This window comes from Anser anser, assembly GCF_964211835.1.
Source record: "Anser anser genome assembly, chromosome: 28".
Lineage (NCBI taxonomy): Eukaryota > Metazoa > Chordata > Aves > Anseriformes > Anatidae > Anser > Anser anser.
In genome coordinates, this window is record NC_139749.1 from 4163535 (window position 1) to 4189268 (window position 25734).

The 25734-nt window shown below is 53.6% G+C and overlaps 1 protein-coding gene across 3 annotated transcripts; it reads right to left on the bottom strand.

Annotated features, from left to right (window-relative positions):
- Positions 1-356: 356 nt before the first annotated feature.
- On the bottom strand, positions 357-25725 carry PIP5K1A (phosphatidylinositol-4-phosphate 5-kinase type 1 alpha). 3 transcript variants are annotated; one of them, XM_083813380.1, is made up of 16 exons: positions 25585-25725; positions 17359-17393; positions 16515-16604; positions 13547-13677; positions 13015-13132; positions 12637-12789; positions 11185-11484; positions 10418-10623; positions 9682-9765; positions 8674-8722; positions 8227-8311; positions 7774-7911; positions 7217-7346; positions 6163-6243; positions 3496-3580; positions 357-2930 (listed from the first exon to the last, which is right to left on the bottom strand). In XM_083813380.1, exons 1-16 carry the CDS (start codon positions 25634-25636, stop codon positions 2928-2930), a joined length of 1740 nt encoding a protein of 579 aa, XP_083669506.1. In that variant the 5' UTR covers positions 25637-25725; the 3' UTR covers positions 357-2927. The 3 variants fall into 3 exon arrangements, with proteins under 3 accessions (XP_083669506.1, XP_083669505.1, XP_083669504.1); XM_083813379.1 differs by lacking the exon at positions 6163-6243 and having other exon boundaries at positions 3496-3603; positions 25585-25716; XM_083813378.1 differs by lacking the exon at positions 6163-6243 and having other exon boundaries at positions 25585-25715.
- Between the last annotated feature and the right edge of the window lie 9 nt (positions 25726-25734).

Consider the following 25734-nt stretch of genomic DNA (forward strand, 5'->3'; position numbering starts at 1 on the left):
TTGCTTTCCTCCAGGCCTCAGGCACCTCTCCCATTCCCCACGACTTACCAAAGGTGACGGAGAGGGGCCTAGCAGTGACTTCCACCCGCTCCCTCAGCACCCACGGCTGCATCCCAGCAGGACCCGTGGCCTTACGGCTGTCCGGCTTGCTTAATGGGTCCTTAACCCAGCCCTCACCAGCCGAGGCAAACTCCTTTATTCCGACTTCCCCTAGGGCCTCTGGGGTACGGGGCTCCTCAGGACAGCCTCCAGCACTACAGACGGAGACAAAGCCCCACGTGCTGCGGGCCCCTTGGCCACTGCCACCCTCCCTGCCCGCCCCGGCCGCACAGAAAGCAGGCGCAGAGGCAGGCTGGTTCAGGAGCACACGCTGTATTTTGCTGCCACGCAGGGCAGCAGGGCTGTAGGTATCCACAAACAGCCGATGACAACAAAATGGTACACGGGCAATATGACAACGTCCACAACACGGCACGAGCTGCTCCATGGGGACAGGTCCAGGCCCTCGCAGCTGGATGCGGGCGGCGAAGCGCTGCCAGTGGCGATGCCAGAACCGACGGTGAGCAGGACAGGAGAGCCTGGGATCCATCAGCTGGCACCCGGAGGTGGCGGCGGCAGGGGCCTGGGCGGTTGTCCCAGCTGCTCCCTGCTCTTGCCCCCTTGTAAGACCCAAAGCCCCCTTCCCCGCCAGAGAAAAGCCACGCGAGGTTTTTAAAAGACAAAAGCAGTTGCCTGCCACTTTCTATCGCAAAAAAAATAACAATAGCAGTTATTCTGAAAACCCATTACAAAGCAGAGGTTGATAGTTCCCATATATAAATGCCACCCCCCACCCCCATCTCCCTACTCACTGAATAACTATCCCCAGGAGAAAAAAAAATAAAACACTTAAATACAAGTTCATAAATATTAAATCATGAAAAAATTGAGACTTAGTTTTCTTCCCTCCTGGTAAAAAAAAAAAAATGAGTTAAGAGGGAAGGTAAGAAACAGTGTCTAATATAGACAGTTATTTCAGCTATAAAGTGTAACCTGCGGGGTAGAGTCAGAGGTAACAGGGAGGGAGAAAGGAAGATCCACCCGAGGTGTCCCGGAGCTGATCTCTTCTCCCACCCACAGGTCTCGCTGGGACGATGATTGGTGTTGAGAGGTTTGAGAGCCCTTGAGAACCCAACAGCCAGCTTCCGAACAGAGGCTGTTCTCACACTCCAGCAAACCCCTCTGGATCCGGAACACCCGGAGTAAGGCCATTCCACTTGGTCTTTCAAAAAAAAATTTTAAAAAGAAGTTTTTTCTTAAAAAATATCAGCTTGCGTCACATCCACTTTAATTAAAAGCTTGAAGTGGAAGGTGGGAAGAGACTTGGCTCTGAAACATCAACTAAAAACATCCCCTTCTACACCACTACATTCTTGGTTTCCTTAGCAATCATTGCTAGTTAGCATAGAAACCCCTTGCACTGCTGCAAGGGCAAACTTTAAATTACTTTTTTTTTTATATATAAAAAAGAACAGAGGATTCTAACCCACCGGGAACATGGGGAAGAGTCACTTCATTTCCTAAAAAAGCATTTAGTGAAAATAAAGATCAGTCCAACATCTCTGAGATCTCTAGTAAGTGTCTGCAGCCCGTGCCAGGGAGGCGTCGCCACAGCCTCCTGCACAGGGGGAGCGGCCACAACAGAACCAGGCCTCCCTTCAGCTTTTTTTTTTTTTTTCTTTAAATGGGACTCGAAATGCACCGTGCTTTTGTGGAGGCAGACGTCTGTCTCAGCGCACACAGCAGGCAGCCATTTCGGTAGGTATCTCAACCTTGAGCCATCGAGAGCATCGGTGCCAAACACGGTTCCGCAAGGCTGGCTAGGGTGCAGGCCGAGATATCAAAAGGGAGCCGCCGAGCTATAAAAACTGTAAGTTTTGCCAGCGGTGCCCACAACAGAACGTAACAGCAGGCTGGAGGGCAGGGAAGGGAACCGAGCAGGCTAGGTTTGGTCCATTTGCTTAAGAAATACTGAAGGCTTTAAAAAAAGTGTGCCCGTTACAAAGATCTCCCTCCATTAGTTACTTTGTGGGGAAGGAAACGTGGCAGGGACAAAAGACACTCATTTCAAAAACAAGGGACAAAGCAATCCAAAACCTCCCTGACATCTCAAAAGCTTTGCATCTTCAAAATCCTCCAAGCTAAGGAGCACAACAGAGCTCCCCTGCTCTCCACCTCGCTGTCTCAGGAGACTACTGCCACCGGGAGCAGGTACTGGGGAGAGGGCTCCTTGTGGGCAGCGCCCCTCGCTGCCGCCCACCCGGGGTATTTTCTGGTGGAATACTGAGAAGCTTATTTATTAAAAAAGAATGACTATACTGCAGGACTACTAAAAAGAAGTGATATGACTGAATTCAAGGAAACTTTTAAATTAAAAACTCGTTTAAAATACAAAATAAAACCACACTGCTCTGTCGCAAACTGCCCCACTGAGCTTCTTATGCCCGTTTCCCCCCAGAACTCTGAAGAGTTGCCTGTTCTTGCAAGGTTTGTGGTGTTGGCATCACAAGTAGATAACTCCCTGAAAGTCAGATCCCTTTTCCAGAGGCCTTCAGCCCACGTGGAGCAGTTCCTCCTCCTCCCAACAGCCTGCTCTGCTCCTGCCAGGCTTCAAAAGCAAGGAGGACAGTGGGGACACAGTGGCACCTGATGCGCTCTGCAGTAAGGAGACTTCAGGCATCCTGAGGCTCAGCTGTGCTGGCCCGGTCTCGTATAACACTACCTCACTATGTGTAACCCAGCCTTCCAGCTTTTAGGTTTCAGTCCAGATAAAATTTCTTAAAAAAAAAAAAAAAGAGTCAGCAACGGGGGCTGAACGTTTGTCAGACTCCACAGACCACGCAGAGCACAGAACCATCTGCTTCCATCGCAACGGCCTCGATGTTGCCTCACTGAAAAGAGAAAAGAGGGGATATGTTGAGGAAGAGCCCGCCATCCGAGGAAGAGCAGCAGAAGTTTCCTGACTGGTCTCCTGAACTTTCTCCACCCTGGGAGAAGCAAAGCAAATGGGGATGCTGAGCTCACTCGTGGTCAGGCTCTCCCGAACCAATGCCTTACACTAACACAGGAGGGGCTGTGAGTATGTCCTCCTCCGCCAGGACAGCAAAGTGGGTCTGGGTCAGCTTCACCCACTTTCATCTCTGCCACCCAACCCGCTCTTGGCCCTTGGAAAAGAGGAATGTCTCTGCTTTGCCTCCCACTTCATCTAGTGTAAGGCTTTGGGGGTAGCAGATTATCACTAAGAGGACGAACAGTGCCTAGCACAAGGCAGACCGAGCCTTCACATACCAGAGGAGAATGACCACGTGTTTCCTGCTCCGGTTGCTTCTCACCCACCCAGCTCCATGCCTGCGCTCCCAGCACCTCTGGGGAACAGCAGAACTAGAGCCACGTAGCCTGTCATTGTCCACCCACCTACAGACCTGCTCGCTTCCTCCTCGGAAGCACAGTACTCACAAAGCTTATCTCCGTCTCCTGCAGGTCTTCGAACTGTTCCCTCAGTTCTGAGGAGTGCTCGGGTATTGAAGGCCCTGGGGAGCCGCTGGGAAAACAGAAGGGGGAGACCTGTAAAGCAGTTTTTAAGAATGAGCTGTCAATAAGTCACATTTCTTGGTTGCCCTGCTGCACCCAGCACAGCGGAACATCCCAGCGCGTCACAAAGGCTTTGTTAGGCAGGTTTAGTACAGAGTCACAGGCAACACGATCCTTGCAGGGACAGGCACCTGAAACAACACCTAGAAAATCAACCCCCCCCCCCATCCAGGTGACTTCATACATCAGGAACAAGCACTTTGTGTCAGCACTTCTTCACACAAGTCCTCAAGCACCTCATCAACATGAAAATGGTCCTGGGCGGAAACAGGCCAGGGTCAAAGCATCCACAAAGCACCAGAGAACAGCAAGCCCCAGCCTCTGCAGGCAGAGGCACCTTTATTTGAAAGAGCCCCTGGCAAACCTCTTATGCAACGACTGCGAGCTACGTCGTGCCTGCAGGATGCACCACATGCGCACACAGTGCCTGTCAGGACAGTGCACAGAGAAAAGGGGCAGGGTGTGTGTGTGTGTGTGCCCTGGAACAACACTCACTAGAGTCCGATATCCCTCGTTATCTCCCCACTTCTTTCATGAACCTGCACAGCTGAACGGCCACAACCACCTGGCCAAGGAACTCCAGCTCCCAGCCGGGGTCTCGAGCCCTTTCCCACTAAGGGCATGGTGACCACAGCTTTCTCCATCCCTGGGAAACACGCAGGCGGCAGTCGGTCTGTGAAGGCGTATTTCACTTAGCAGGCCCGGCTCTCCTGGCGACTGAAGGCTTTAGGAGTGCCTCCTGCAAGTATCACGCAGGGCTTGGCGAAGCCTGCCTTCCTCGGTGGGATTCCACTGCCTGCTGCCAGAGTACAGAAGCATCGAGCTGCCCAGTCATCAGGGCACAGCACGCCACGCAAACACCCGTGCATCGATAACACCTCTCACCCGTGACACCAGTCATCCTCAGCAGGAATGCAGAACTCCACCTCCCTGCCTGGTCAGGCTCACCTATGTGCCCGGTTACTCTGAGCTGCTCTGACTTCAGTTCCCCTGGGGCGCTCTACCTGGCGACTCTCTGTTTCTGACCCAGGCAGACATTAGAGGCAAGGATGACCAGCGTCAGTTGCAGCGCATATGGCCCCCAAGGCTTGTCTTATTAGCCCTAGGCAGCAGGATCAATCGCAGTGCTCAGGAGAATAAAGAGCCCCTCTAAAACAGACCAACAACCCCTGGAACTCCTTGCCGCGGATGCGGGTCAGCAGCTGATGCTCACAGCGGCACGTGGCGGTTAAGCTCACACACCGGGATGCCTCTGCCAGAGCTTAAATGCCAGAGCTGGGCTGGAGCAGGGCGGTCCCAGCCCACCTGCCCTTCCCAGAACCAGAACAGGCTGCTCATGGATCCCCGCATACCAAAGGAAGTCCTCCTCCCTTGTTCAGCGTCACACCCTCCTCTGCAGCTTCGGGGTTTGCTGCCAGCAGGCACTCATCACCAGCAGCAGGGTGGCGGTGCTGGACCAGTCACTAACTGGGCCCAGCCCAGGCAGCTGGGCAGGGAAAGCCAGCTCCAGCAGCACCACGCAGCCCGGCCCGGCCCTCCACCCTGGGGCACCCACGCCCGCGCGCTCCCGTTGATGCCACCACGAAGGGCACGCCTCCCGCACAGGCTGCGCGCAGCAAACGGGTGCACGTGGCCACAGCACCGGGGCGGACACGAGGCTGTGCTGCGAAACAGCCCGAGACTGGAGCGCCCACGAGAAGGCTGAGCTCCTCCTTAAAGGCGGCTCCCGAGCAGGCAGGATCCTGCCTGCCCCCCGCACCCGCTCCTTCAGGCGGGCTCCCTCCCCTTCGCACAGGGCAGGGATTTAAGGGGTTGCCTCCCCAAAGAGCGGCAAACACCCCACTAGATCAGCTGAATCCGTAGAGAGGGAAAATTCATTTTTAAACCCTTTCAACAGGTTACATCGTTAAAAAAAAATCAATAATTCACAAATTGCTTCCATCCTTTTCAGGGTTTGCAGAGCTTTACAGCTCTCCCACAATCACACAAGTGGATTTAAGCCTCTGACAACAGGCTCAATGTGGGGAGCTCACAGAGCCTAAGGCCCTAAAGATCCCACGTGGGAGAAAACATTAGCCTGTTCCCTGTCCTTGATTTCAGTACCTCTGCCTGCTGACACGGTTTTTTTTGCTGGCAAAGAGTAAGCAAGCACATGCCCGAGTGCCTGCAGGGTACGGTAAGTGGTGTACTTGGCCCCAGAGGCACTGGGGCAAACACACAGATCGGGCTTGGAGCAGCAGGTCTGATCCTGCACACCAGACCCTGCGTTTTGACCACGAACAGCATCAGAGCCACGTGCTGCAAGGAGGACACCGTCTTGAGAGGTTTTACCACTGAGCCTCACAGGCACGCCGAGGATGGCCGAGTCTTTGCACGGGGACCCACCCTGCTGCAGTGCCGTGTTTTAGGAGCAAATCATACAGAAACCGTAGCCACTGGCCAGCAAACAGCACCAGGCCAAATCTCCAGGTCAGTCTCTCTGAACACACCCTCCAGACAAAAGGTTTCAGGCAGTCTGGTTCCTCCCCTCACCTAGGCAAGAAGATGCCGGTAGCTGCTCTAGTCAAATCCTTTGCTGAGCTGTCAGCTTTATGCACTTGTACGCCCACTGACCTACGTAGAGATTGAAGGAGAGAGACCTGCAGTTAAGTAAAAAGAACGCCTCAGGCATGCTGATGTACTGGAAAGGAGCAGCTCTGGTTTCGGATCCCTGATGAGAAGTTTCCAGGTTTTACAGAGGGAATAAAAGGCGTTAATTACAATTGGATCTTGTTCTCCTGCAGCTCAGGACAGAGCAGGCACTTCGCTCAGCGCCACGATGCAGGACAATACGTCAGGAATGATGAAGATAGACGGTTTATGATCGCTTCCAAGGAAGAGAAGTTAACACCTCAGAAAAACTTCTGTGAAAGGGATCGTTCTCTGACCACAGCTCCTCCTCGTACTCTTCAAGTCTTACCACTTCAGCAACGAATGAAACATTCAAAGGCAGCCATCCTCTCCCTCACAGCTCTCCATGCACTTCAGCTCCTGAGGTATTTTGCACTGTGCCTGCACACATCCCTGCAGCCTCCTTTCCTCAGGAGTTGTAGGAGCTCCACGCTCTCCAAATCACTAAGTGGCGAGAGAGCCCAACCCTCTGAGAAGCACAGCAAGGCAGGTAGGTCACTTTCAGCACCATCCATCGCCACGTTCGTGTTCTTCAAGTACATTTTGGCGGTGCCACTTCCACCAACTCACTTTAACTAGCACAGTTATCTCAACTCCAGAACAAAGCCATTAAACACAGAACGCACAAGGAACTAAAAGCCCCTGGGACGCCCTGCACAGCCCAAGCAGGAGATGCAGGATCACGTCATCTGCAAAAAACTGCACGCAGGAACGCTGACAAAATGCTCCCCCCCAGCATGCTTGAACTGACAGAACTGAACTTGCTCATCACCACAGAAGGACCACTCGACGGGTACTTCCGCAAACATGCCAAAAAACTGAGCACCACAACGCAGCACAGAGCCCTCCTGTGGCTCACGAATCTGACTCACAGGAGCTGCCGGCCCGCCGTGCACTGGAACAGCGAGAGCCTTACCTGTTTGCGGGCGAGTTGAGGCCTCCGCTGCCCAAGGAAGAAGTGGACAGGGTTGTTGCGACGGAATCGCTGTTAGCTTCATCTACTGGCAGAGTCCTGGGCAGGAGATCTGGACGACCAAGGTGGGAACCTGAGTTGAAGCACAGACTGTTCCATCACCAGAACACACTAGCCACGGGACAGGATCTGAGCTGGATCCCATCCGAGACATCTAGGACATATGAGCACTGAAAAACCAGCCCTGCCTTCAGTTCTCTGCTTGGAGTGTGACGCTCCACAGGCCTGCCTAGCCCAACTGACCTAAATCCCATGGCATGTGCTGTTGGGAAGAGACCAGACACCTGAGACTGCCATACAGCCTCAGCCCAGTTTCTGGCACCTATGAGCCCAGGAAACAGACCCTGCCCCTGGCAGGACTGCAAAACCACACAGAGGTGTCTTGCACAGCTCAGGAGGCAGAAAGCTTTGATTAGACAAATACAAGCTGTATTTGTCAAAAAAAGAAACAAAGAACTTTGCTAGGATTTTTATTTTTTTTTTTGCACCCAGGTACCAACCTTGCTCTACATCCACCTCTGTCGTTACTTGTGCTTTTGTCTCACATGACATGTGTGACTGGAAAGGCACTCCTCCTTGACAGCTTCGACGAGGAACTGCGGTGCCAGACCGGCTCTTCTTAGAAGGGGATGGCTTTACTTAAAGACAAAGAACGAGGCAGCACTTTAGTAACACACTGTACTCAGGAAGGAGTAAAGACCTGACACAGCAACTTTCCAGTGACAGAGAGTGGAACAAGGGCTGTGCTCTGAAGGAACATTTTGATGGAAGAAACAGCTCCTCACATTTGTGAGGCAAGAACAATCTACGTGGAAGAAAGAGGTGACATAGCACAGCACAGACCTTCCTAAAGGTCTTACATGCTGTCATTCACCTTCCCAAACCACAGCTGCTGAGCAAGAAGCCAGAAACAATGGCAATTGCCAGGGGTACGCCTGCACAGAGGTACTTACATGGTATTTTCTTGAATGCTGTGTTGCACATGAACCGTTGGAATCTTTCGGCATAGAAGCTGGGTCTGTGCACAGACACAGTGTCCTAAAAGGGATAAACGTTAACACGTGAATCTTAATTAGTAAGGGATTACAGTTAACACGAGCTTCTTTCCCACTGCTAACCTTGACACATGCTACATTGGACAAGGAACAGTCAGGGGTTCTCACAGTGACAAGAGAGCTGTGAGAAACAGATTAGGTAGAGTTTTGCATTACATACAAAGCAATCGATATTTGTTAAGAAATAAGTTGGTGAAAAGCATTAACAAATCTGACGCTACCTAGAAAATACTACTTTTAAAATAAAAGGCAAATACACGTGCTCCTTAGAAAACCAGGATCCTGTGCGCAGTGAGCTGGTGTTATTGCAAAACAAATGAAGCAGTGGAAATTTTTACTCCTTACCCCATCATGTACAAGGGCCTTCCAAGAATGCTCTAGCTTCTTGACAAATCTGGAAAGGGAAATAATTAAGAACAATTTTCAAACCTATCCATGTACGATATAATGCTCACTCATTACTGAGCCTGCCTTTTGACAGCCGTGTCAAACACCCCAAACAACTGACTAGCTGGCTTTAGATTCTCTTCATTGTCCCGCTCCGCAGATGCCGGGGCCGACTGAGCAGTTCACTGTCCCGCACTGCTTTCCTGTCCCTGCTGTACGGTCCCAGGCTTCCTTCACAACAACTTTCCTCACTGCATCTGTCCCAGAGGTGACTCCGCTCCCTAATTCAGCAGAGAACTGTCTTTGCAGGGTGAGTGAACGGAGTGACCCTGAGGGAGGGTTCAGAAAGCACCAGAGTCGGCATAAGACAAGAGAACTAGCGCCGGGCCATCAGGACAGCTGTAGCAGAGCAAGACCTGGGCCCTCAGAGCTGTTAGAGCAGCACCTCACACCTTGTGAAACCGCAGCTTCAGTGTTTCGGGGCAGAGTTGGGGGGCAAGTGGAGAGTTTCACAGGCATAATTAACACGGACAGTCAACTTGCTATGACTTTTAACAGACTCTGTATGTATGTAACTTCCTGTATATTGTATTGAATATAAATAGAAGGTAAGCCTTACACCTATTTTTACTTTCATAGGGAGAAGTGGTTATGGCCATTTTAAGCCACCACTTGTTTTTTCCTCGCCACTTCCTGCGTGGTGCCTGTGCACAACAACCACAGCATACAAAAAAAAAACTTCATGAGAGTAAATCCATTCTGGGAACATGAAGTAAGCATGGTAAACAAGACCTGGAAATCGATCCCCAAAAGCCCAACTTCAAGAAAATAAAAAGACATGAAGGTGGTTAACAAACCACGTCTTTTTTCTTGAAAGCCAATCTTGACAAACAAGCAGGGACAGACAATGCCGTAAAGTGATTTTCACTCTTAGGTGATACACAGCCGTTACTCAGTGTTTCTTACCTGTAGGACTGCAGCACATCGATGATGCCAATGTAAAGGAGCAGTCTCTCCCCCTTGGCATTACGGGCTGGAATGCCTCCCATCCTAGAAGAGGACAGAGCAAACATGAAACAGGGTGTTCTCACACCCCACTGCCTCTCTCAGGCTGCCTGGCGTGGGCTGAGTATTATGCGAACTATTTAACAAGCATCAACATGCAGGAGGCTCCTCCTGTTCAGCTAACAAATTGGGGAAAACGAATCAGAGCAAAACACCATTTCAGTAAGTTCACTAAACCTCCTGAGAACTGAGCCCTTTCCTGCCTGTATGCCAGTCTTACTGAGGATGAGGATTAATCCCCACTCCTTCATGAGAAGAGACCAAGCAACCGTAAAGAGCATCTACCACCATCCATACTGAAGATGGCAGCTGGACTTTATGGGCTGTTAGTCTGATCTAACAAAGCAATCACTATGCCTCTTGGAGACAGACGGATACAGCTATCTGAAGCTGCCAAAAACTGGTGAGCAGAGAACTCTCAAAGCCACCTGGAAGGCCAAAAGATCTTTTGCACATTAAGGAAGGGAAGTCAAAGCCAAAGCTAAAAGCACAAGAAGATTTGATATTGAGAATTCTCTGTCCAGCAATCCTATATAGCCCAGTCTGCGTATAAATTAAGTCTCCATTAGCCAAGCTTGGATTTTACCCCTCGCTCTTCGCGGTACTTCAGTGAGAAACAACACCGACATGAACTTACTGGTCATCTGTCTCTATGGTGCCACCTCGCCGGGCCTCTCCTTGGATGGATTCCATGGCTGTAGAGTAGAGGGCCTTCTGGGCAGCGGGTCGCCGCGTGTCGGCCTGAGATGTCCCATCTGCCAACGCATGCTCTCTCTGTGCCAGATCAATGTTATGGATTGCCACAAGCAAGCTATAATCCATGATTTTAAAACTCTGCAGGACCTGGGCAGAAAGTCAACGAAGGCTCGTTCAGTACTGCAAGCCCAGGGAAACTGTCAGAGCAGACATTTGCAACAGTGCAGTCAGCATTTCTGCCTAGAGCCCTGAGCGTATAGAGGGGATGACTTTTAATCCACAGCTTGTGCACAGTCAGCTCATCTACAGATGCCAAAGGGAGTTACAGGAAAGCCACTGGTACTCCTCCTATGCAGAAAGGGACCAAAACCAGGGGATATCACCGATTTCCGCGTCGCTGCTCAGAGGCAGCTCACTTGAGCCCAGGCTCAGTCAGGTCTCCTGCCCCTCTCCCCAGATCCTGCCCTGCTCCACAGTGGAACCTTGCCAGAGGGAGAGGAGACACTGCTTCTTTCCTCTGCCTCTACACACAGAGCTGTGTGCAACTGGGGTCCCGGTCTTCTTGTCCACACCACCAGGAAAAAACAGGTTCTCTAGTCAACACCCCTGGTAGACGCTACGACAATGACAGCTGCCACCCCAATTTTCATTGAAAAGGCCCAGAAAAAGGAAAGATCTCTCCATACTACTCTTCACCCCTCCACTTACCAAACAGTCTCTCTGTAACGTTTTGCACAGAGCATTATACATGTCTGAGTCTAAGAAGAGGCCATCAGGGATGTCCTGCATAAAATCCAAGTCCTTGTATGTCGGGAAGACCTTCTCCCGTTCCTTCTGGGATGCTCGACGTTTGTAGGTGGAGCCCTTCAGGTCGTATTTCAGGTGCATTTTCACAGAGCGTGGCAGAAGGTTGTTCATCACAACAATCCGAATGTTTTTGCCCCCAGCTTGGACACAGTACAAGCCATAAAACTTTGGCAGCAGCGTCCTTGGGTTCTGGTTCAAGTTCTAAAGTGCCAAAAACACAGAAATACCTTCAAAGCCATCCTGGTTATTCACATGCTATTCAGAGGAGTTATTTGCTCCTTCCTGTGCTTCTAAGCTGAAATGGAAATGGCAACAATTCAAAGCAATCACCAAAGAAGCTAAGAGACATGGGCAGGTGAGCATGGGGAACAGATGGGTGATGCCTGCTGTTAATAACCCCTTTGCAAAGCTGAATGGGTCAGATAAAGCTTGTAAACGCAAAAGGAATTTGCTGCTCACTCACACAGAAGCTAAGCTGGGGAGGCCGCAGGGCAAAGGATGATCTTGTGCTTATCCATTTTAAATTTGGCACTTAGGTCAAGCTAAGTACATCAGGACAAACAGATCTAAACTGTCGTGGCTACGGAAGACATTAGACAGAATTTTGAAGAAAAACAATGTGCTTTTGAGTATAATCAGAGCAAAAGTATTTGTGGGTTCAGAAGCAGTTTAGAGAATTCAGCTAATGGCCCCTATAGTCCTAAGGCACTTCTGTAAGGCAGGACTGTCTCATGGCTAAATTCCCCTTTACAGAGGTGGCTTGAAAAGGTCAGGCTGTAAAAAGACATGAAGCAGTCAGATCACACACATATCACGCTTCAGGGTGGGATCCGATTTCGCTCCAAACTAAAAAAGCCTTTTTTTCCTGTAACTGCTTTCATAAAATTAACATGCCTTTACTCCCAATACTGCTGCTTCCATATATAGAAACCTAAAATCAGAGTTCTTCAGCGAAATACTTCAGCTTTGCAGATGAAACCAAGCACAATTCTGGGAAGGGAAACATAAGTACATCTTTGCAAGACAGAGTACCATTGGCGTAACACTGTGCAGAAAGGAGAGCTCACAGCAGTTCACAGCTGGTCACAACGCAGCCTGCAATGTTCTACAACCACCCAAGTCACTAAGTGCAATGCAAGACTCCTATCCTAGTCTTCCAATACCCAGGCAGTTCGTGTCCTTCAGTGACTGTCTTTGCCTCCGGACAGTTGAGACAAAAGCTGTCAGTCAGCTGAGGCACAGATCAAACCTCCACTTGCATCTACCAGGCAGTATGTAGCATTTTCTGTCACGTTTGTACACACGGGGGACACTTCCCTAGCTTCCAATGAAAGCCTTGCCCAAGTGCCTTACCATATAGTAGCCAGGCAGCAGCTTCTGCAAGAACTCAGCCTCTTTGTGCTGAACTGTTTTGATGATAAACTCATCGTCACTGGATACGTAGAAGAGGGATCCGCTGGCCCCGGAGTTAGAAAGCTCGATGAGTGGCTCACTACAGAGCGAGTACTGAGGAGGACAAGATGAAAAAAGCAGAGGTGAAAGAGACATCAACGGGAAACTTCAGTGCACAGGCTCTTCCTTTTCCAGATCAACAGAGCCAAACCCCAGGGTCACAGACAGCATCCAGTGCTGTGCCTACAGAGCACTCCACAGCTCTGAGGAGGGGAACGAGGGCAAACACCCATCACAGAGCATGCAACAAATGGGAACCTGGTACAACCAACACCTTACCAGATAGTCATCAGGTCGGATCCCAAACAGCTCCCGGAAATAACGAAAGGCCACTGGAGCATAGGTTTTGAACCGAAAATCATTGTAGTGATGAGCCGGGGTCAGGTTGCTCCCTTCACTGATCAAGGACAGAAGGGCATACAGGAATTTGCATTTGTCAGGTTTCTTAAGAGACTACCCAAAAAGCAACCACCCACTGGCTGGCTGCCTCTAACACACTCAAGGGCTAAAAAGCACCCACCCAGGAGGGACACAAGGATGCACGCCCAACAGCAAGCCTGCAGCTGTTCACAAGAGCAAAGGTGCTCACATCTGGGGAACAGCCGGGCCTCTTCAGAGACAGGAGGTCACAGGCAGGAGGCAGAGCTGGTCCATAAGCAGTACATGGTGCAGCTCTGCTCAGGAGACCTGTGCTCACTCCTGAAATCAACTGCCGGGGTTTGGTGCTGCTTCCTAACACGCAAGTAGGGCTAGGGACTAGTGCTGCTACTCACTACCAAAGCACAACATAGAAGAGAAAGCAAACACTGACCTTGGGAAGAAAATACTTTCTACTACGTAGAAATCTTGCATGAGAACATCTCTTTCAGGTTTGGTGCTCAAGCTTCCAACTGTGTGTGTAATGCCGAGCTGAATGGCACCTTTCAAGGCAGATGATGTCGTCTGGAGAGACGGAGAAAATGAGTCAGGCAACGTGAAGCAGCAGACTAGAAACGGGAATGAAAGGAGTTAAAGAAATGGGAGCCCCAAACTTAAAGCAGCGCTGTTAAGCTGGGGTATTTTACACCCACTAGTTCCAGTTAGAGTAGTTTTACTCCTGCTGGTTACAGCTTCCTTCATTTCTTTCCCAATGACCAGTGTTGCTCCGGCTGCATTGTCCTTTGGCAGCCTGCTCCAGAGACGGTGCACGAATGATCGGGCCCCAGCATGCCATGATGGCAGGATGTTGAAGCTGCTGCCAAACTAGTGAATAGCCCGCTCTCCTGGGAGCGCCTCTACATCCCTGACCACATCCTGCTCAACGGCTGCACTCTACCTGAGCTGAAAAGGGCTTGAACTTTCAATACCCAGCTGGCCTTCAGAAGACTGAATTTCATTTCCTCCTCCCACAGTGCCCATCTCTACAACCTGCAGTCAGAGGAGAAAGTCTGTCCCTGGAAGTCTATCTCATTCCCCTATGAATAAAGACACATCTTGTCACCTTAGTCTGCCAGGTCATGGAGCTACACAGTTCAAAGTTTACCCTTCCCCAGCTTGGGCAGACTTAGGTCTTCTACAGGGCAAGGCAGGCAGGGCCAGCACACAACGCACACTTCTATCTGCTGCTGCCTCCTTCCTCTGACTCTTGCTGGGTCATGGCTCTTTAACCTTAAGCAGCTCACTGTCACTTAAAAATAAGGAGCAAAGACATGAATCTCACTCCTGCATCCTGCGCACGAGCTGTCTGAGAACAATGCCAGACTGTGTTCTTGTAACAGCTACTTACATCAAGAGTCCTCTTCTGTCTGCACAGCACATGATCTCATCTCAGGCCACTGAGACGTGCTTCAGTCTAGCTCAGGCTAGGGGCTGTTTTTCCCAGCACAGCCCAGATGAGATCTGCTCAACACCCCCATGTTATACGGCCTGTCAGCTCCCGGAGCACAGAGGTCTGAACTTTGCTGTAATGCCTGTTGGAAATGTTGATGCTGCAGAACAGGTGCAAGTTGGATCTGTGTCCAACAGCTCATGGACATTTCACTTGGCTTAAACATATAGCAACCAAACCGGGAACAAGATTCAGGGCTCGTGACCCAACTACTTTGTGTTTTTTTCCCTCAAGCTAAACAAAGCTCAGGCCTCTGCACAAGAAATCATTGCACATCAAAGCATTTAGCAGCTCAGCATCCAGACCAGACCTGGGAGAAGAACATTTCAATTTTTTTCCCCAGACACACATCTTCCATGAAGCCTTGCAAAATTAAGAGGGACATTATCAGGAAGAGGTTCTTCACCGAGAGGGTTGTCGCGCACTGGAGCAGGCTCCCTGGGGACACAGTCATGGCACCAAGCCTGTCGGAGTTTAAGAAGCATTTGGACTGTGCTCTTAGTCACGCGGTCTGAATTTTTGGGTAGACCTTTGTGGTGCCAGGAGTTGGACTCGATGATCTTTAGGGGTCCCTTCCAACTTGGGATATTCTACGACTCTATGATTTCTCCCACTTAACTGTTTTTCTGCTACCACAGCTGCAAGAGATCTGCTTACAGTGACCTGAAGAGACAGCAATAAACTTGCAGCAACTCCAGCTTCCCATCAAGACGATGTCCTTTTCTACCTCAGCTACCTACTTGTATTTGCCATTTACTTCAGTATTAGTTGGGGAGGGAAGAAGAATTTGATTCCACTTCTCTTCCTTACCCTCTCCAGGCTAAAGTTGCTTGAAAACAGATCTCAGCACACCTAGTCCTGCTTGAACTCCAAGGGCAGTCTCTCTGCATTGCTGCCTTGTTTGCGAACACACAGCCACGGGGCCAGGTTGCCAAGGAAAAAGTATTTTTCTCTTCTATTAGCCAGCAAGATCAGCTGAGCAGCTCACTGCGTGTTTACAATCACTTTTATAGGACAAAGAATTTTAAAAAACATCTTACCACCCACGGAAAAGGACAGGATTGAAAAAAGACAGACAGTCCATTAGTCTCATTTCCGGATAAATCCCATGCAGCATCCTACCAGGTTTCTGGGACCCTCACAAGGAACATTTCAAGCATTTTACATTGGCTACTACTTTTCTCTCCTACTACTGCCATCTAACTTTCTATGTCCATATTTGCAGGAGACTGGAAGCCAGATCCCAGACTTGAAGACATAAGCAGTTTCAAAAAGGGCACTATAAAAAAGCCACCTTCTGCAGAAGCACCATTTGAGTTCCTCCCTTCCACTCTGATTCCTGACAAGAGCTGCAAATGCATCTGGGTTAGAGATTTTGGACTAGAAGTATCGCTTACATAAAGAAATGGAATGACTGTATCAAGCCATTACCTATTTAATCTACCCCCTAGAAGCCAATCTTACTTCAGAGAAAGTAAGCCCATTCTGATGAAGTCCAACAAACTGGAAGCAGCATCCACAAAATACCCACATTTACAGGCTTTTTGAAAATTTCCTAACAATCTCCCCTTTGTAAAGCAAATTCCGGTAATGTCACAAGATCTGTAGGAACTATTGTGCCCAAAGAGCATAGAAAGCACCCAATAAGCAGGCCTAAGAAGGCCTTTGCCCTTGCTAATGGGCAAAGTTTAAAAATAATTCCCCTTTTAGAAGGCTACAGGAGAAGCTGCCTGACAAGTGCATATTCAGTCCTTCGGTTTTCCAGCTCGGAAGGCTGTGCTCCCTTTCAGATCTTCTTCTGGGACCACCACAAATGTCTAACGCTGAACCTCGCTAGATGCTGCCGTTCTGGGCGGCGTTTGTGTTGTGGAAAACAGCAATACCCAAGTGAGTTGTGCAAGAGCTAACCTACCTTTTTATAGGTAGTCTCGCCTGTGGAATCCACTCCTCTGTGCCCTTTTTTTATTGTCTGTGAGCCTGGCTGTCCCGAAGAACCTGGCATCTAGGAACAGAGTAAAAGATGGTGAGAACAAAGCGTTTACGATCTCTTCGAGGCCTGTTGCTGCCCAGAACCGCCCGTCCTCAGTGTTGCTGTTCTCAGAGACGGAAGCTGTGCGCGCTCCCTGCTGAAGGCCCAGGCCCATCCAGGCCCGCCTCGGGAACAGCAGCGGCGCTGGAAGGCCTCCCGGGAGCCGACTGACTCCTGCCTGCCTGAGGCCCACCCCGAGGGGCCTGCTTTCAGCCACGGAAGAAATTTTTGGTTTTGTTTTGTAATCGCCATCATCACAAACCCATCAGCTCTGAGGGAGCTTGGCCCAACCCCAGCCAGCCACCCTGCTTTTGCCAGTAAGGCTAATTCTTTGAGGAAACAGCTTAGGAAGGCTTCGAATTCTGCTCTGATTCACGCCCCAAGAACTTGCTTGACTCATTCTCTTCTGTTTAAACACATGCTGTTGTTAACTGGTGTTTCTCAGTCAAAACAACCCGAATGTCTTGCTCTTGGCAGGATACCTATTTGGTGTTTTGGTAGCACAAGAATTGCTCGGTCCCAAGCTGGGTTTTTAAGGGCAGATTCTCTTCGTAAGGAGAGATCTTCTCATTTCCCAAATGCATATTTGCAGCTTACTGTACTTACCACTGCCTGGCTTACCCTTAACTTGTCTGCTCTCTGCAATCTTATTTAAGTCTGAAATTGGGCATTTTGAGCCTTTCCTCAGAAGTGATTCTCTTGGCCAGTCTGTCCAGCAGAAACTTACCTCAGGGGTGAGCGATTTTTTGAAAGTAGATGATCCTGTCAAAACAACAAAGCCAAACTCAGAAAGAGTTAATCATTATCACGCATCACAAAAAAAAAAAAAAAAAAAAGACACGGCGCCTTGGTTCCAGAGATTTCAGGCGTCTGAAAAGCACTGACTCATGTCTGATTCCTTCCCAGCTTCTCCCCTTACAGCAGAGAGGGTTTTTGTCAAGCCACAAGGAAATGCTGTTCCTCTTACTGCTCACCCACCCAGACCCTGCCTGTGCCCACACGGCAGCACAGCGACGGGCTGGCGTCCGCTCGGCCTGGCCGGCCCCCAGCACCCCTGGGGCCCCCAGCACCCCTGGGGCCCCCAGCACCCCTGGGGCCCCCAGCACCCCTGGGGCCGGTACCCCCACCCCTCCCAGGGCACCACGCTGCCCGGGGGCCCGCGGTTGTTTTGCCAGGCTGAGCGCTGCCACGCGCAGCCCTCGCGGCGCTTCTGCGCCCACCCACCGCCCGCACAGCCCCTCCGTGGCTGGGGACAGCCTCACGCTGCCATTTCATCGAGCAGAATTTGCATTTCAGCAAAAGGAACGGAGGCACTTAACAGCAAAATCCAGCAGCCTTCTGATCCCCTTTATCGAACGATCAAAGTTCTCATTTCAATACATATTAAACAAGCAAACAAGGAAAAAAAAAACAACACAACAAACGCGTTTTATTAAGCCAAGCGCAGAAGGACCGCCCCAGCTGTCCTGCCACCTCTGCTCTCCCTTTGAAGACCCGGCGGTTTGTCCCGACGGGCTCCAGCGCTCCCACTGCGGCACCCCGCGCCGGGAGCTCCTCCTGCCCCGGCCCCGCGCCGCAGGTGGAACTCAGCCCCTGTCCTAGCCCGGAGCCAACAGATCTCAGCTCCATCCCCTTCCAGCACAGGAGACTGCGATGCCTCAAGGCTTCTGGCCTTAAAACCAGAATCATTTAGGTCAGAAAAGACCTTCAAGATCACCGAGTCCAACCATGCAACTTGCCAAGATCAGCCGGGACGCAGGGATAGGGCAAACATCCCGGGCACTATGATACAGCACTTGTTCAACAGCAATTACACCTTTTCTTTTTTTCTTTTTTAAACAAGTATCTGTAATTATGTAAATTGAAACCTCTAAAAGCCCCAAGATTCAAGCAATCCTGAAGCAGCACCGCCAGCCTCATCACCTTGGAGATTAGCTGTGTTAATATTCAATCATCCGTGCGAGGCTGTATTCCACCAGGATTTAACTCCAGCTCCCTCAGCAGAGGACCCGCAGCACAGCAGATCTCTGCCACGCTGCCTTCATCACACGAAGCAAGCGCTAAGAGGAGAACGCACACCAAGCCTCGGTTCAAAGAGCCCGTGTCCCAGAGCCCGCCTGGCTCACCCCCAGCAGCACCACAAGCAGTTACGGGATCCGAGCAGTTAATTCTAGACAAAGGAAGCAGAGCAAGGTTAGCTGGTCCTGTCCAAAGCCAAATTCACTACGTCCCTAAAAGTTTCCTTCTCCTCTCGCTCGTGACGGTGGGGCCGATCCCTACGGGCAGTCTCCGAGCATTCCTTGGAGCCGTTTCCAGAAGCAGAACAAAGCCAAGGCGATGGCTGTCTGCCCTCCTCCAGCCTTAGCTGCCGGGAGCCTTTTCAGCAGCAACAGACCAGATATTCATACATCCAGGGAATAAATACTAGAAGAAAAGCTCAACAGAAGCTGTGATGATGGCACCTCGTCAAACGGTTTGGACAAACGCTTTGCTGAGCGGAGCACGGAACAAGGCACACGGGTCAGACTCACACTTCACTCGTTTGTCTAGCACACGAGCATGCTAATTTGCTACAGCCAGGACAAATACCCGCTCGGCTCTATTTTTAAACAGAGCCGCTCAGACAAATTTTAGCTGTGTTTTAGACGAAAATAAAAAGTGGAAACGTTAGCACACCCAAACACATCATCAGCCCAGCTATCCAGCGCCTGAGCGGGGCCAGCCGAGCGCCAGGACACGTCACACCGGCATGCACTCCCTTTCCTCCTCCGTCCTCCTGCTAACTTTAGGGTTTTGTCTCACCCCAGCAAACAGCCAGCATGGGAGAGGCTGCAGTTAGGAAAAAAAGCCGGGTTCTCCCCAGAAAGGTACCGCTCTGGGTGCTCAAAAGCAGGGAGCACCAGAAGAGCAGCCCCACGCCACGGCTCGCCGCCTGCTCTGGGATGCTCCGATGCACATTTACACCTGCCACCCCCAAAAAGCCTGTCGGGATCAGTCCCCCGGGACCGCAAACGGACGTGGCAGGGAGGTTGCTCCTCTGCAAAGCACAGGCCAGGAAGAGCTGAGAGCAGAGAACCCGGCCGCAGCAGCGCTGCCGGCACGCACGCAGAGGCACGGGGCCGCCACGGCGTCAGGAGAGCACTTCTACAGCACGTGTCAGTAAACAGCAGCTTGGGTCGAGGGGGGAGCAGCCTTCCTGTGAGCTTGTTTAGAGAAAAACACCAAGTTCTGTCAGTCCTCGCAAGCCAAGACAGTTATGTAAGGTGGCATTTTGCTGCTGGTTACCGGAGAGGAGGAAACCATGCTTTATGCAATCCGTCTACCTCTTCGAAATGACTTCACCGAGCAGCACAAAAAGCTGAGATCTATACAAGGAAAAACAAAGAGGTTACACAGGGAACTGATACTTCAGCTACCCAAAGAAAGAGCAGATATTTTTCCCACGAAAGCACAAAAAGAAATCCTATTTTCCCTAGCTAAGATCCCAACTCCACAAGCAGAACGCCTCGCTCCTGACCGAGACCCCTTCCTGCAGAAGCCACGCACGACAAAAACCCTCCCGTGGCTCCGGAGGAGCCCCGGCGCCCCATCCACCTCTGCGAGGGCTGCTCTGAAAAGCTGCAGCAGGCGGGCCTGAGCTGGGGCCCGGGGCAGGCCCCACAGGGACCGCCGGCGCTGGAAGCGGCCCCTGCCTGCATGGCCCCCGGGAATAACAAAACACTCGCAGGCTCTTGAGCTTGGCCAGAAGGCCAGCAGTGAGGCATGTTCTGAAACTCTCTGCATCGACAGGTTTGTTCCAATAGACGTTAAGAACATTAAACCAAATGCATCGGGAGAGCTCGTGAACTTGGCCTCCAGACAAAGAGCTCCCACAGGCTCCTCGTCGGGGGTCTCTCTGCTGCCACCGTCCGCAGACGGCAGCCCCCGCTGACGCACGCACCGCCGACGTTACTGCCCCGGATCCGTGCGTCTCCCTTCCTCCCCTCCGCTCGCTTCACAAGCCTGTTGACGGAGGCGCGGGGCGCTCCTGAAGTTACTCGATTCTGCTGACGTGGACGCCGCAGCGAGCAGGGGACTTGCTGGGAGGAAGCCCAGGCAGATACGGAAGACGCAGACTTCGGTAATTTTATCTGGGCTCCTCTTGCTGTTTTGCAGGAACAGCAAATGTGTCCTCAAGCTCTCTTCGCCAGCAGACTGCCGGAGGCTTTTTGGGGAGGTCGGCATACCCAACCTGGAGCAACGAAGCAGCTTTTTACTCCAGGAGGCCGGGCAGAATCCAACCCTCGCCTCCGCACGCACAGGCCAGCTCCCCAGCTGCACGGTGCAAGGTCCCCAGCACTTCGTAGGGACCCAGACAAAGCTGGAAATCGATAAAAAAGCACCCTGCTCTGTCCTCCGCGCTGCCCCAGGCTGGCAGGGGTGGGCACAACTCCCCAGAAGGACGGGGCTGGGGCTTTTCCCCATCACCCGGGGGCTGCTGACATCCTCCCGGTGTTTCACCATCGGGGCTGGCACGGCTGTCCCCGCAGTCCCAGGCACAGGCACGCTTCATGGCAGCGAGTGTGTGGGAGCGCTAATCCAAACCCAGCAGAAGCCACCGGGGCGGGGAAGAAACCCATTTCCCTTCATTTCTCACCGGCACAGCTTGACCAAAGGCGAGTGGGAACAGGAGCACTGCCAAACAAAACCCCTTCTGAAGGTGCACGGAGGCACGGCTCCATCTCGACCGACAGCAGGTTACCTCTCCACCGGAGCAGGGCCGGCAGATGACCTCGGGACTTCACGAGGTCTTCGCTCCTGTGCCCCGCGGAGGACAGCCCCGAAACACCCTGCGCTCCCACCGGTCCTCAGGACAGCGATGGGAGAGCGGCCGCGCCGTTCCACGGCCTGGGGCTGCGACGGTGTCAGCAGAAAAGGGCAGGGAGCAAGAGGCATCCGCCACCTGCTCCAGGCCCCTCCGCGTTCCTCCCCCACCGTCCCTGGCCCAACACCAACCCTCTGGCCTGAGCTGCGCCCTTCTGCTCCCCCCAGAACAGGGGTTGGAAATGAAGCAGACGCAGATGACGTCTCGGCACCGCCAACGTAGCCCAGGGAGCTGCCGGACTGCGGAGTACTCGCTTTATTGCTTTTCCTGATGCTTCAGAGCAAAAATATCCCAGGGGAGGAGGAGTGACAGGATCTCAGCTTTCCCAGCCGCATTCCGGGGCAGGCTGCAGTGCTTGCTGAAGGCGTTTAGCACCTGCGAATCGATGAGCCCTCGGACAAGAACGTTCCCTGGAATACCTGCTGGAAACTCCTTCCCGCAGCCCGCAGGGAGCAGAGACCCCCTGGCACAGGTTCTGCCATCTGGAAACCAACCCTGCAGCTGGCCCGAGCCCACCGGTTTCGCAGCTCGGCATTACGACACCTTTCCACGAGAACATTGCAACGGTTCGAAACTTAAACTGCTCCCCAACAGCAGCACCTACACGAGAAACGCGGAGTTGCTGGATTTTCCATGGTGCTGGGGGATTCCAGAGGCAGCTTTAGGGCTGTCAGGCTGACTTTGGGGATACAAACCTTTACAGCAAACGCTAAAGCCGTCCTTCTCCAGCTCATCCTGCGAATACTGCCGAGGGGTGCTGCAGAAACAGCCCCTGCCCCAGGGCAGCACCAAGGCCGAGGGCCTCGCTCAAAGGCACCGGGAGCAACACAGCCTGCTGCACTGCGCGCCGGGTGTCGGGGAAGACAAACGTTCGTTTTCCAGGAGAATAAAATGTAGGCCAGGCGTAAGGGATCCCTCTGCCCCGGGAGCTCTGTTTTAAACAAGGCAGAGCCTGCGGGGACGTGGCGAGGTAACACGTTTAATCACCGCACTCACACGGCGACCGAGAAAGGACGCGAGCGGCTCGCGCCTCTCGTCGCTCTCTGCATCGCGGGGCACCCGTGCCAGCGGCACTTTAACGACACGGAGAAGCAGCTTTTGCTTTCCAAAGGGAAATTCAGACGCAGCTCAGGAAATGGCACTACAGGTCACCGGTGCCCCCACCAAACCGCACGGCTCTCACTTGCTTTCTAGCCACTGCCTCGCTGGATGAGCTGTCGGAAGAGACGCGTTTGTCATTATTCAGACAAGCCAGTGCTTATCTTTGTTCTCTCAGCTGCAATCTTTTGTCTCCATCTTGAAGACGGGGCAGCTCTGCCCAGTGCCGGGGCACCACGAGCAGTTCCCACAGCCACCGGTGTGCTCCCAGCAGGGGCGGTGACAGCGGGACCCAGCTCACGCTGCCGACCTTCGACGCCCACTGAGGCCTCCTCGGATTCCATTATCGTTTGCGAAGAAGAGACTTTTACAACAGAGACAAGACTCGAAGTCATCTGACGTCCTATTTTAAGCTCGAGGATGATGAGCCATTCAGATGTTTCTGTTTAATAAACCAAACTTTCCTCCCGCGTGCTTGGTCTCAGCGAGGTGGGCCCAAGAAGGCTTTGTCCCCCGTGCAGGAATCAGAGGGTGGGAGCCGAGGCTTCGTGGGCGCGTTACACCTCCAGCACGGGCTCAGGAGTCTGCTCTCAGCTCACTGCAGAGGTGTCAGGAGGATTTTCCTGCCCACAGAAGTGGCTGAGCCATTTTGAGAGCGATTCTTTTGTCTGTGGATGTCAGGGAGGGGCCTGAAGCCGGGGTGACAATGAACTCTCAACTCTCTCAGATCTGTAATTATAAAGCAGTCGCTGCACCGAAGGCACAAAGAAGCAAACAACTGAAATCCCACATTAGCATTTTTGGCACATGCTGCTTCAAAGTGAAAGCAGCAAAATGAGAAATCCTCCTGGGTGTTTCCCCGGGGAGTCGAGCACGCAGCAGGGCAGGGCCGCAGGAGGGGAGCAGGGGGCGGATGGGAGGAGGAAGGGTGGGACTTGGAACCGTTCTCGTCCCCTTTATTTCAGCTGGAAGAGGCCGGTAGCTGAGTAATCAGCCCCCAGGGTGAACCACGCCGTGTGCCACTGAGGGTGGACAACAAGCCCTGCTGGGGCCTGAGATGGGTTAAGGTTTACCGTGGAGAAAAGCCTCGCGTCCAGAGCGGGCATCCCCACGAATACCGTCCCCCTCCGCCCGCAGAGCCGCTCCCCCAGCTCTCGGCGAGCTTCACGCGATGGCCCCGAGGCCAAAGCGAGACGGCAAAGAGAAGCCCTGGCTACCTCTGCAGCCCGGTGCTTGCTCACGGCCCTGTTGTTACACAGAACTCACACTCGGCCAGACCGGCAAGTGCCTCTCGCTGCCAGGACCACGGGTAACAGCCGAGCCAGGCCCAGCCTGCACGCGGGGAGCTGCACCGCGGGCTGCCCATCGCAGGTCTGTGCTGCTGCGCGCCCCTCTGCGCTCCAGCTCTGCCCCTGCTCCCAGGAACCTGCCGAGCCCCTGCCCGGGCGCTGCCCGCAGCAGCCCAGCTCGGGGAAGGGGGCGAGCGCCCGGAGAGAGGCCCCAGGTCTCCCCGAGACGGCGCCAGGACTCAGCGCCCGCACCGCCAGGGATCGACCAAGGTAACGTCCTTCACGTATCGCACACGTCACGCAGAGGCTCTTTCACAATTAGGATTCGAATCCTGTGGGAAATGCGCGTTAGCCAACACCTAGCTACCTGGAAAGCAAACAATGGCAATTATTCCAGCAGGAAGGGAGAAGAGATTTACTTGTGTACTCGCATATTTTATCCGAAGTAAAGCTCTTGACGCCCTCTGCGCCCCGCAAGCCCTCTGGAGCCGGCTCCTCCTCCCCAGGTCAGGGGACAGGCAGAGGGGGCAGCTCACGTCCTGAAAGGAGGCCCCACAGCAGGGCGAGGGAAGGCCCCAGGGCCTCGCCCTGAGCTGCAGCACGGCTGCCGTAGCCAGCAGAGATCCAAGCGCTCTGTTCCTCCTCACAGAACCGGCTCTATGGGCCCAACGGGTACTACGGCTCCGCTGCCTGCTCCTGAGCTGAACGAAGACGAAGCGGGGATGCGAGAGACCCATTTCCAGAACTGCCTGGTGGACGGACACAGCTCGGAAGGCAGAAAATCCGACGCCTGCGTGCGGCCCTGCCAGCGGACGGCCGAGCAGCGCTTCAGCAGCTTTGCCGCAACGATCGCAGTCGGTTCTCTTACAGGGGGGCTCAGCAAGCGGCCCCCAAACGCTTCTGCACAAGAGCGGGGTAGCGGGCAGCAGGTGCAGAACACCAACGAGCCGAGGCTCATCCCGAAGGCTTCCCCTGCCTTTCTTTTCTTTCCCCCCCCCCACGCTGTGATCTGGGCGACAAGCGCTTTCTCCGCGCCCAGGGAGCTTCAGCGCTCTGCGTTACGAGAAACAGAAATCCCTCAGCGCTCCCTGCCACGACTCGGGGAACGCGGACGGATCTCGCCGAGCCCCAACTAAAAGGCTCTCGGGAGATCGCCCCGGCGCCCAGCCGCACGGGGCAGCACGGAGGGGGAGCGGGGCCCGGGCCGCCGCCGCCGGGACGCGGGGAGAGCGCAGGGGGAAGCGCTGCGAGGGGGCCGACTCCAGGCACCGAACGCGCCCCGCTTCTCGGCCCAGGGGGCTCCCGCCGCCCCCAGCTCCCCGCCGCCCCGACCCGGCCCGCCCCGCGCCGCCTCCCGGCCGTGACGGCGAAACCTCCCGCGGAGCCGCCGGAGCCCCGCGACCTCCCCCGGGAGCCGAACGGACACGGCGCCCCCGCAGCCCCCGCAGCCCCCGGGGAACGCGGCTGAGGAGCGGCGCGGGGAGGGGGGGGGGCGCGCTCCCCCCCCGCCCGCGGCCCCCCCATCGGCGGCGGCTCGGCCCCCGCCCGGCCCGGGCCCCGCCCGTGACCCCCCAGCCCCTCCCGGGGCCCCGGCCCGCCCCGGCCCCGCGCCTCCCGCCTGGCCCCAGCCGAGGCTCTCCCGCCTCGCCCCCGCGGGGCTCAGCCCAAGCCCAAGCCCCGGCCCCCCCCCCCGGCCCCGTACCCCCCAGGCCGCCGCCGCCGCTGCCCCCCGGCTCGGGCCCCGCCGCCGCCATCTTGCCGCGCGCTCTCCCTCTCTCCTCCGCCGCCGGCTCGCGAGGCCCCGCCCCCGCCGCTCCGGCCCCCACCACTCGGCCGCGGGCGCGGGGGGGGG

Bases quoted from the DNA above. Each gene is read 5' to 3' on its own strand.
- PIP5K1A (XM_083813380.1), bottom strand. From the start codon at position 25,636: ATGGCGGCGGCGGGGCCCGAGCCGGGGGGCAGCGGCGGCGGCGGCCTG. The intron at 13,678-16,514 runs GTAGGTTAGCTC...CCGTCTCTCCAG, and splicing joins GCGAGACTACCTATAAAAAG to ACGACATCATCTGCCTTGAA. The intron at 8,312-8,673 runs GTAAGGAGTAAA...TATCCCTTTTAG, and splicing joins AGGCCCTTGTACATGATGGG to GACACTGTGTCTGTGCACAG.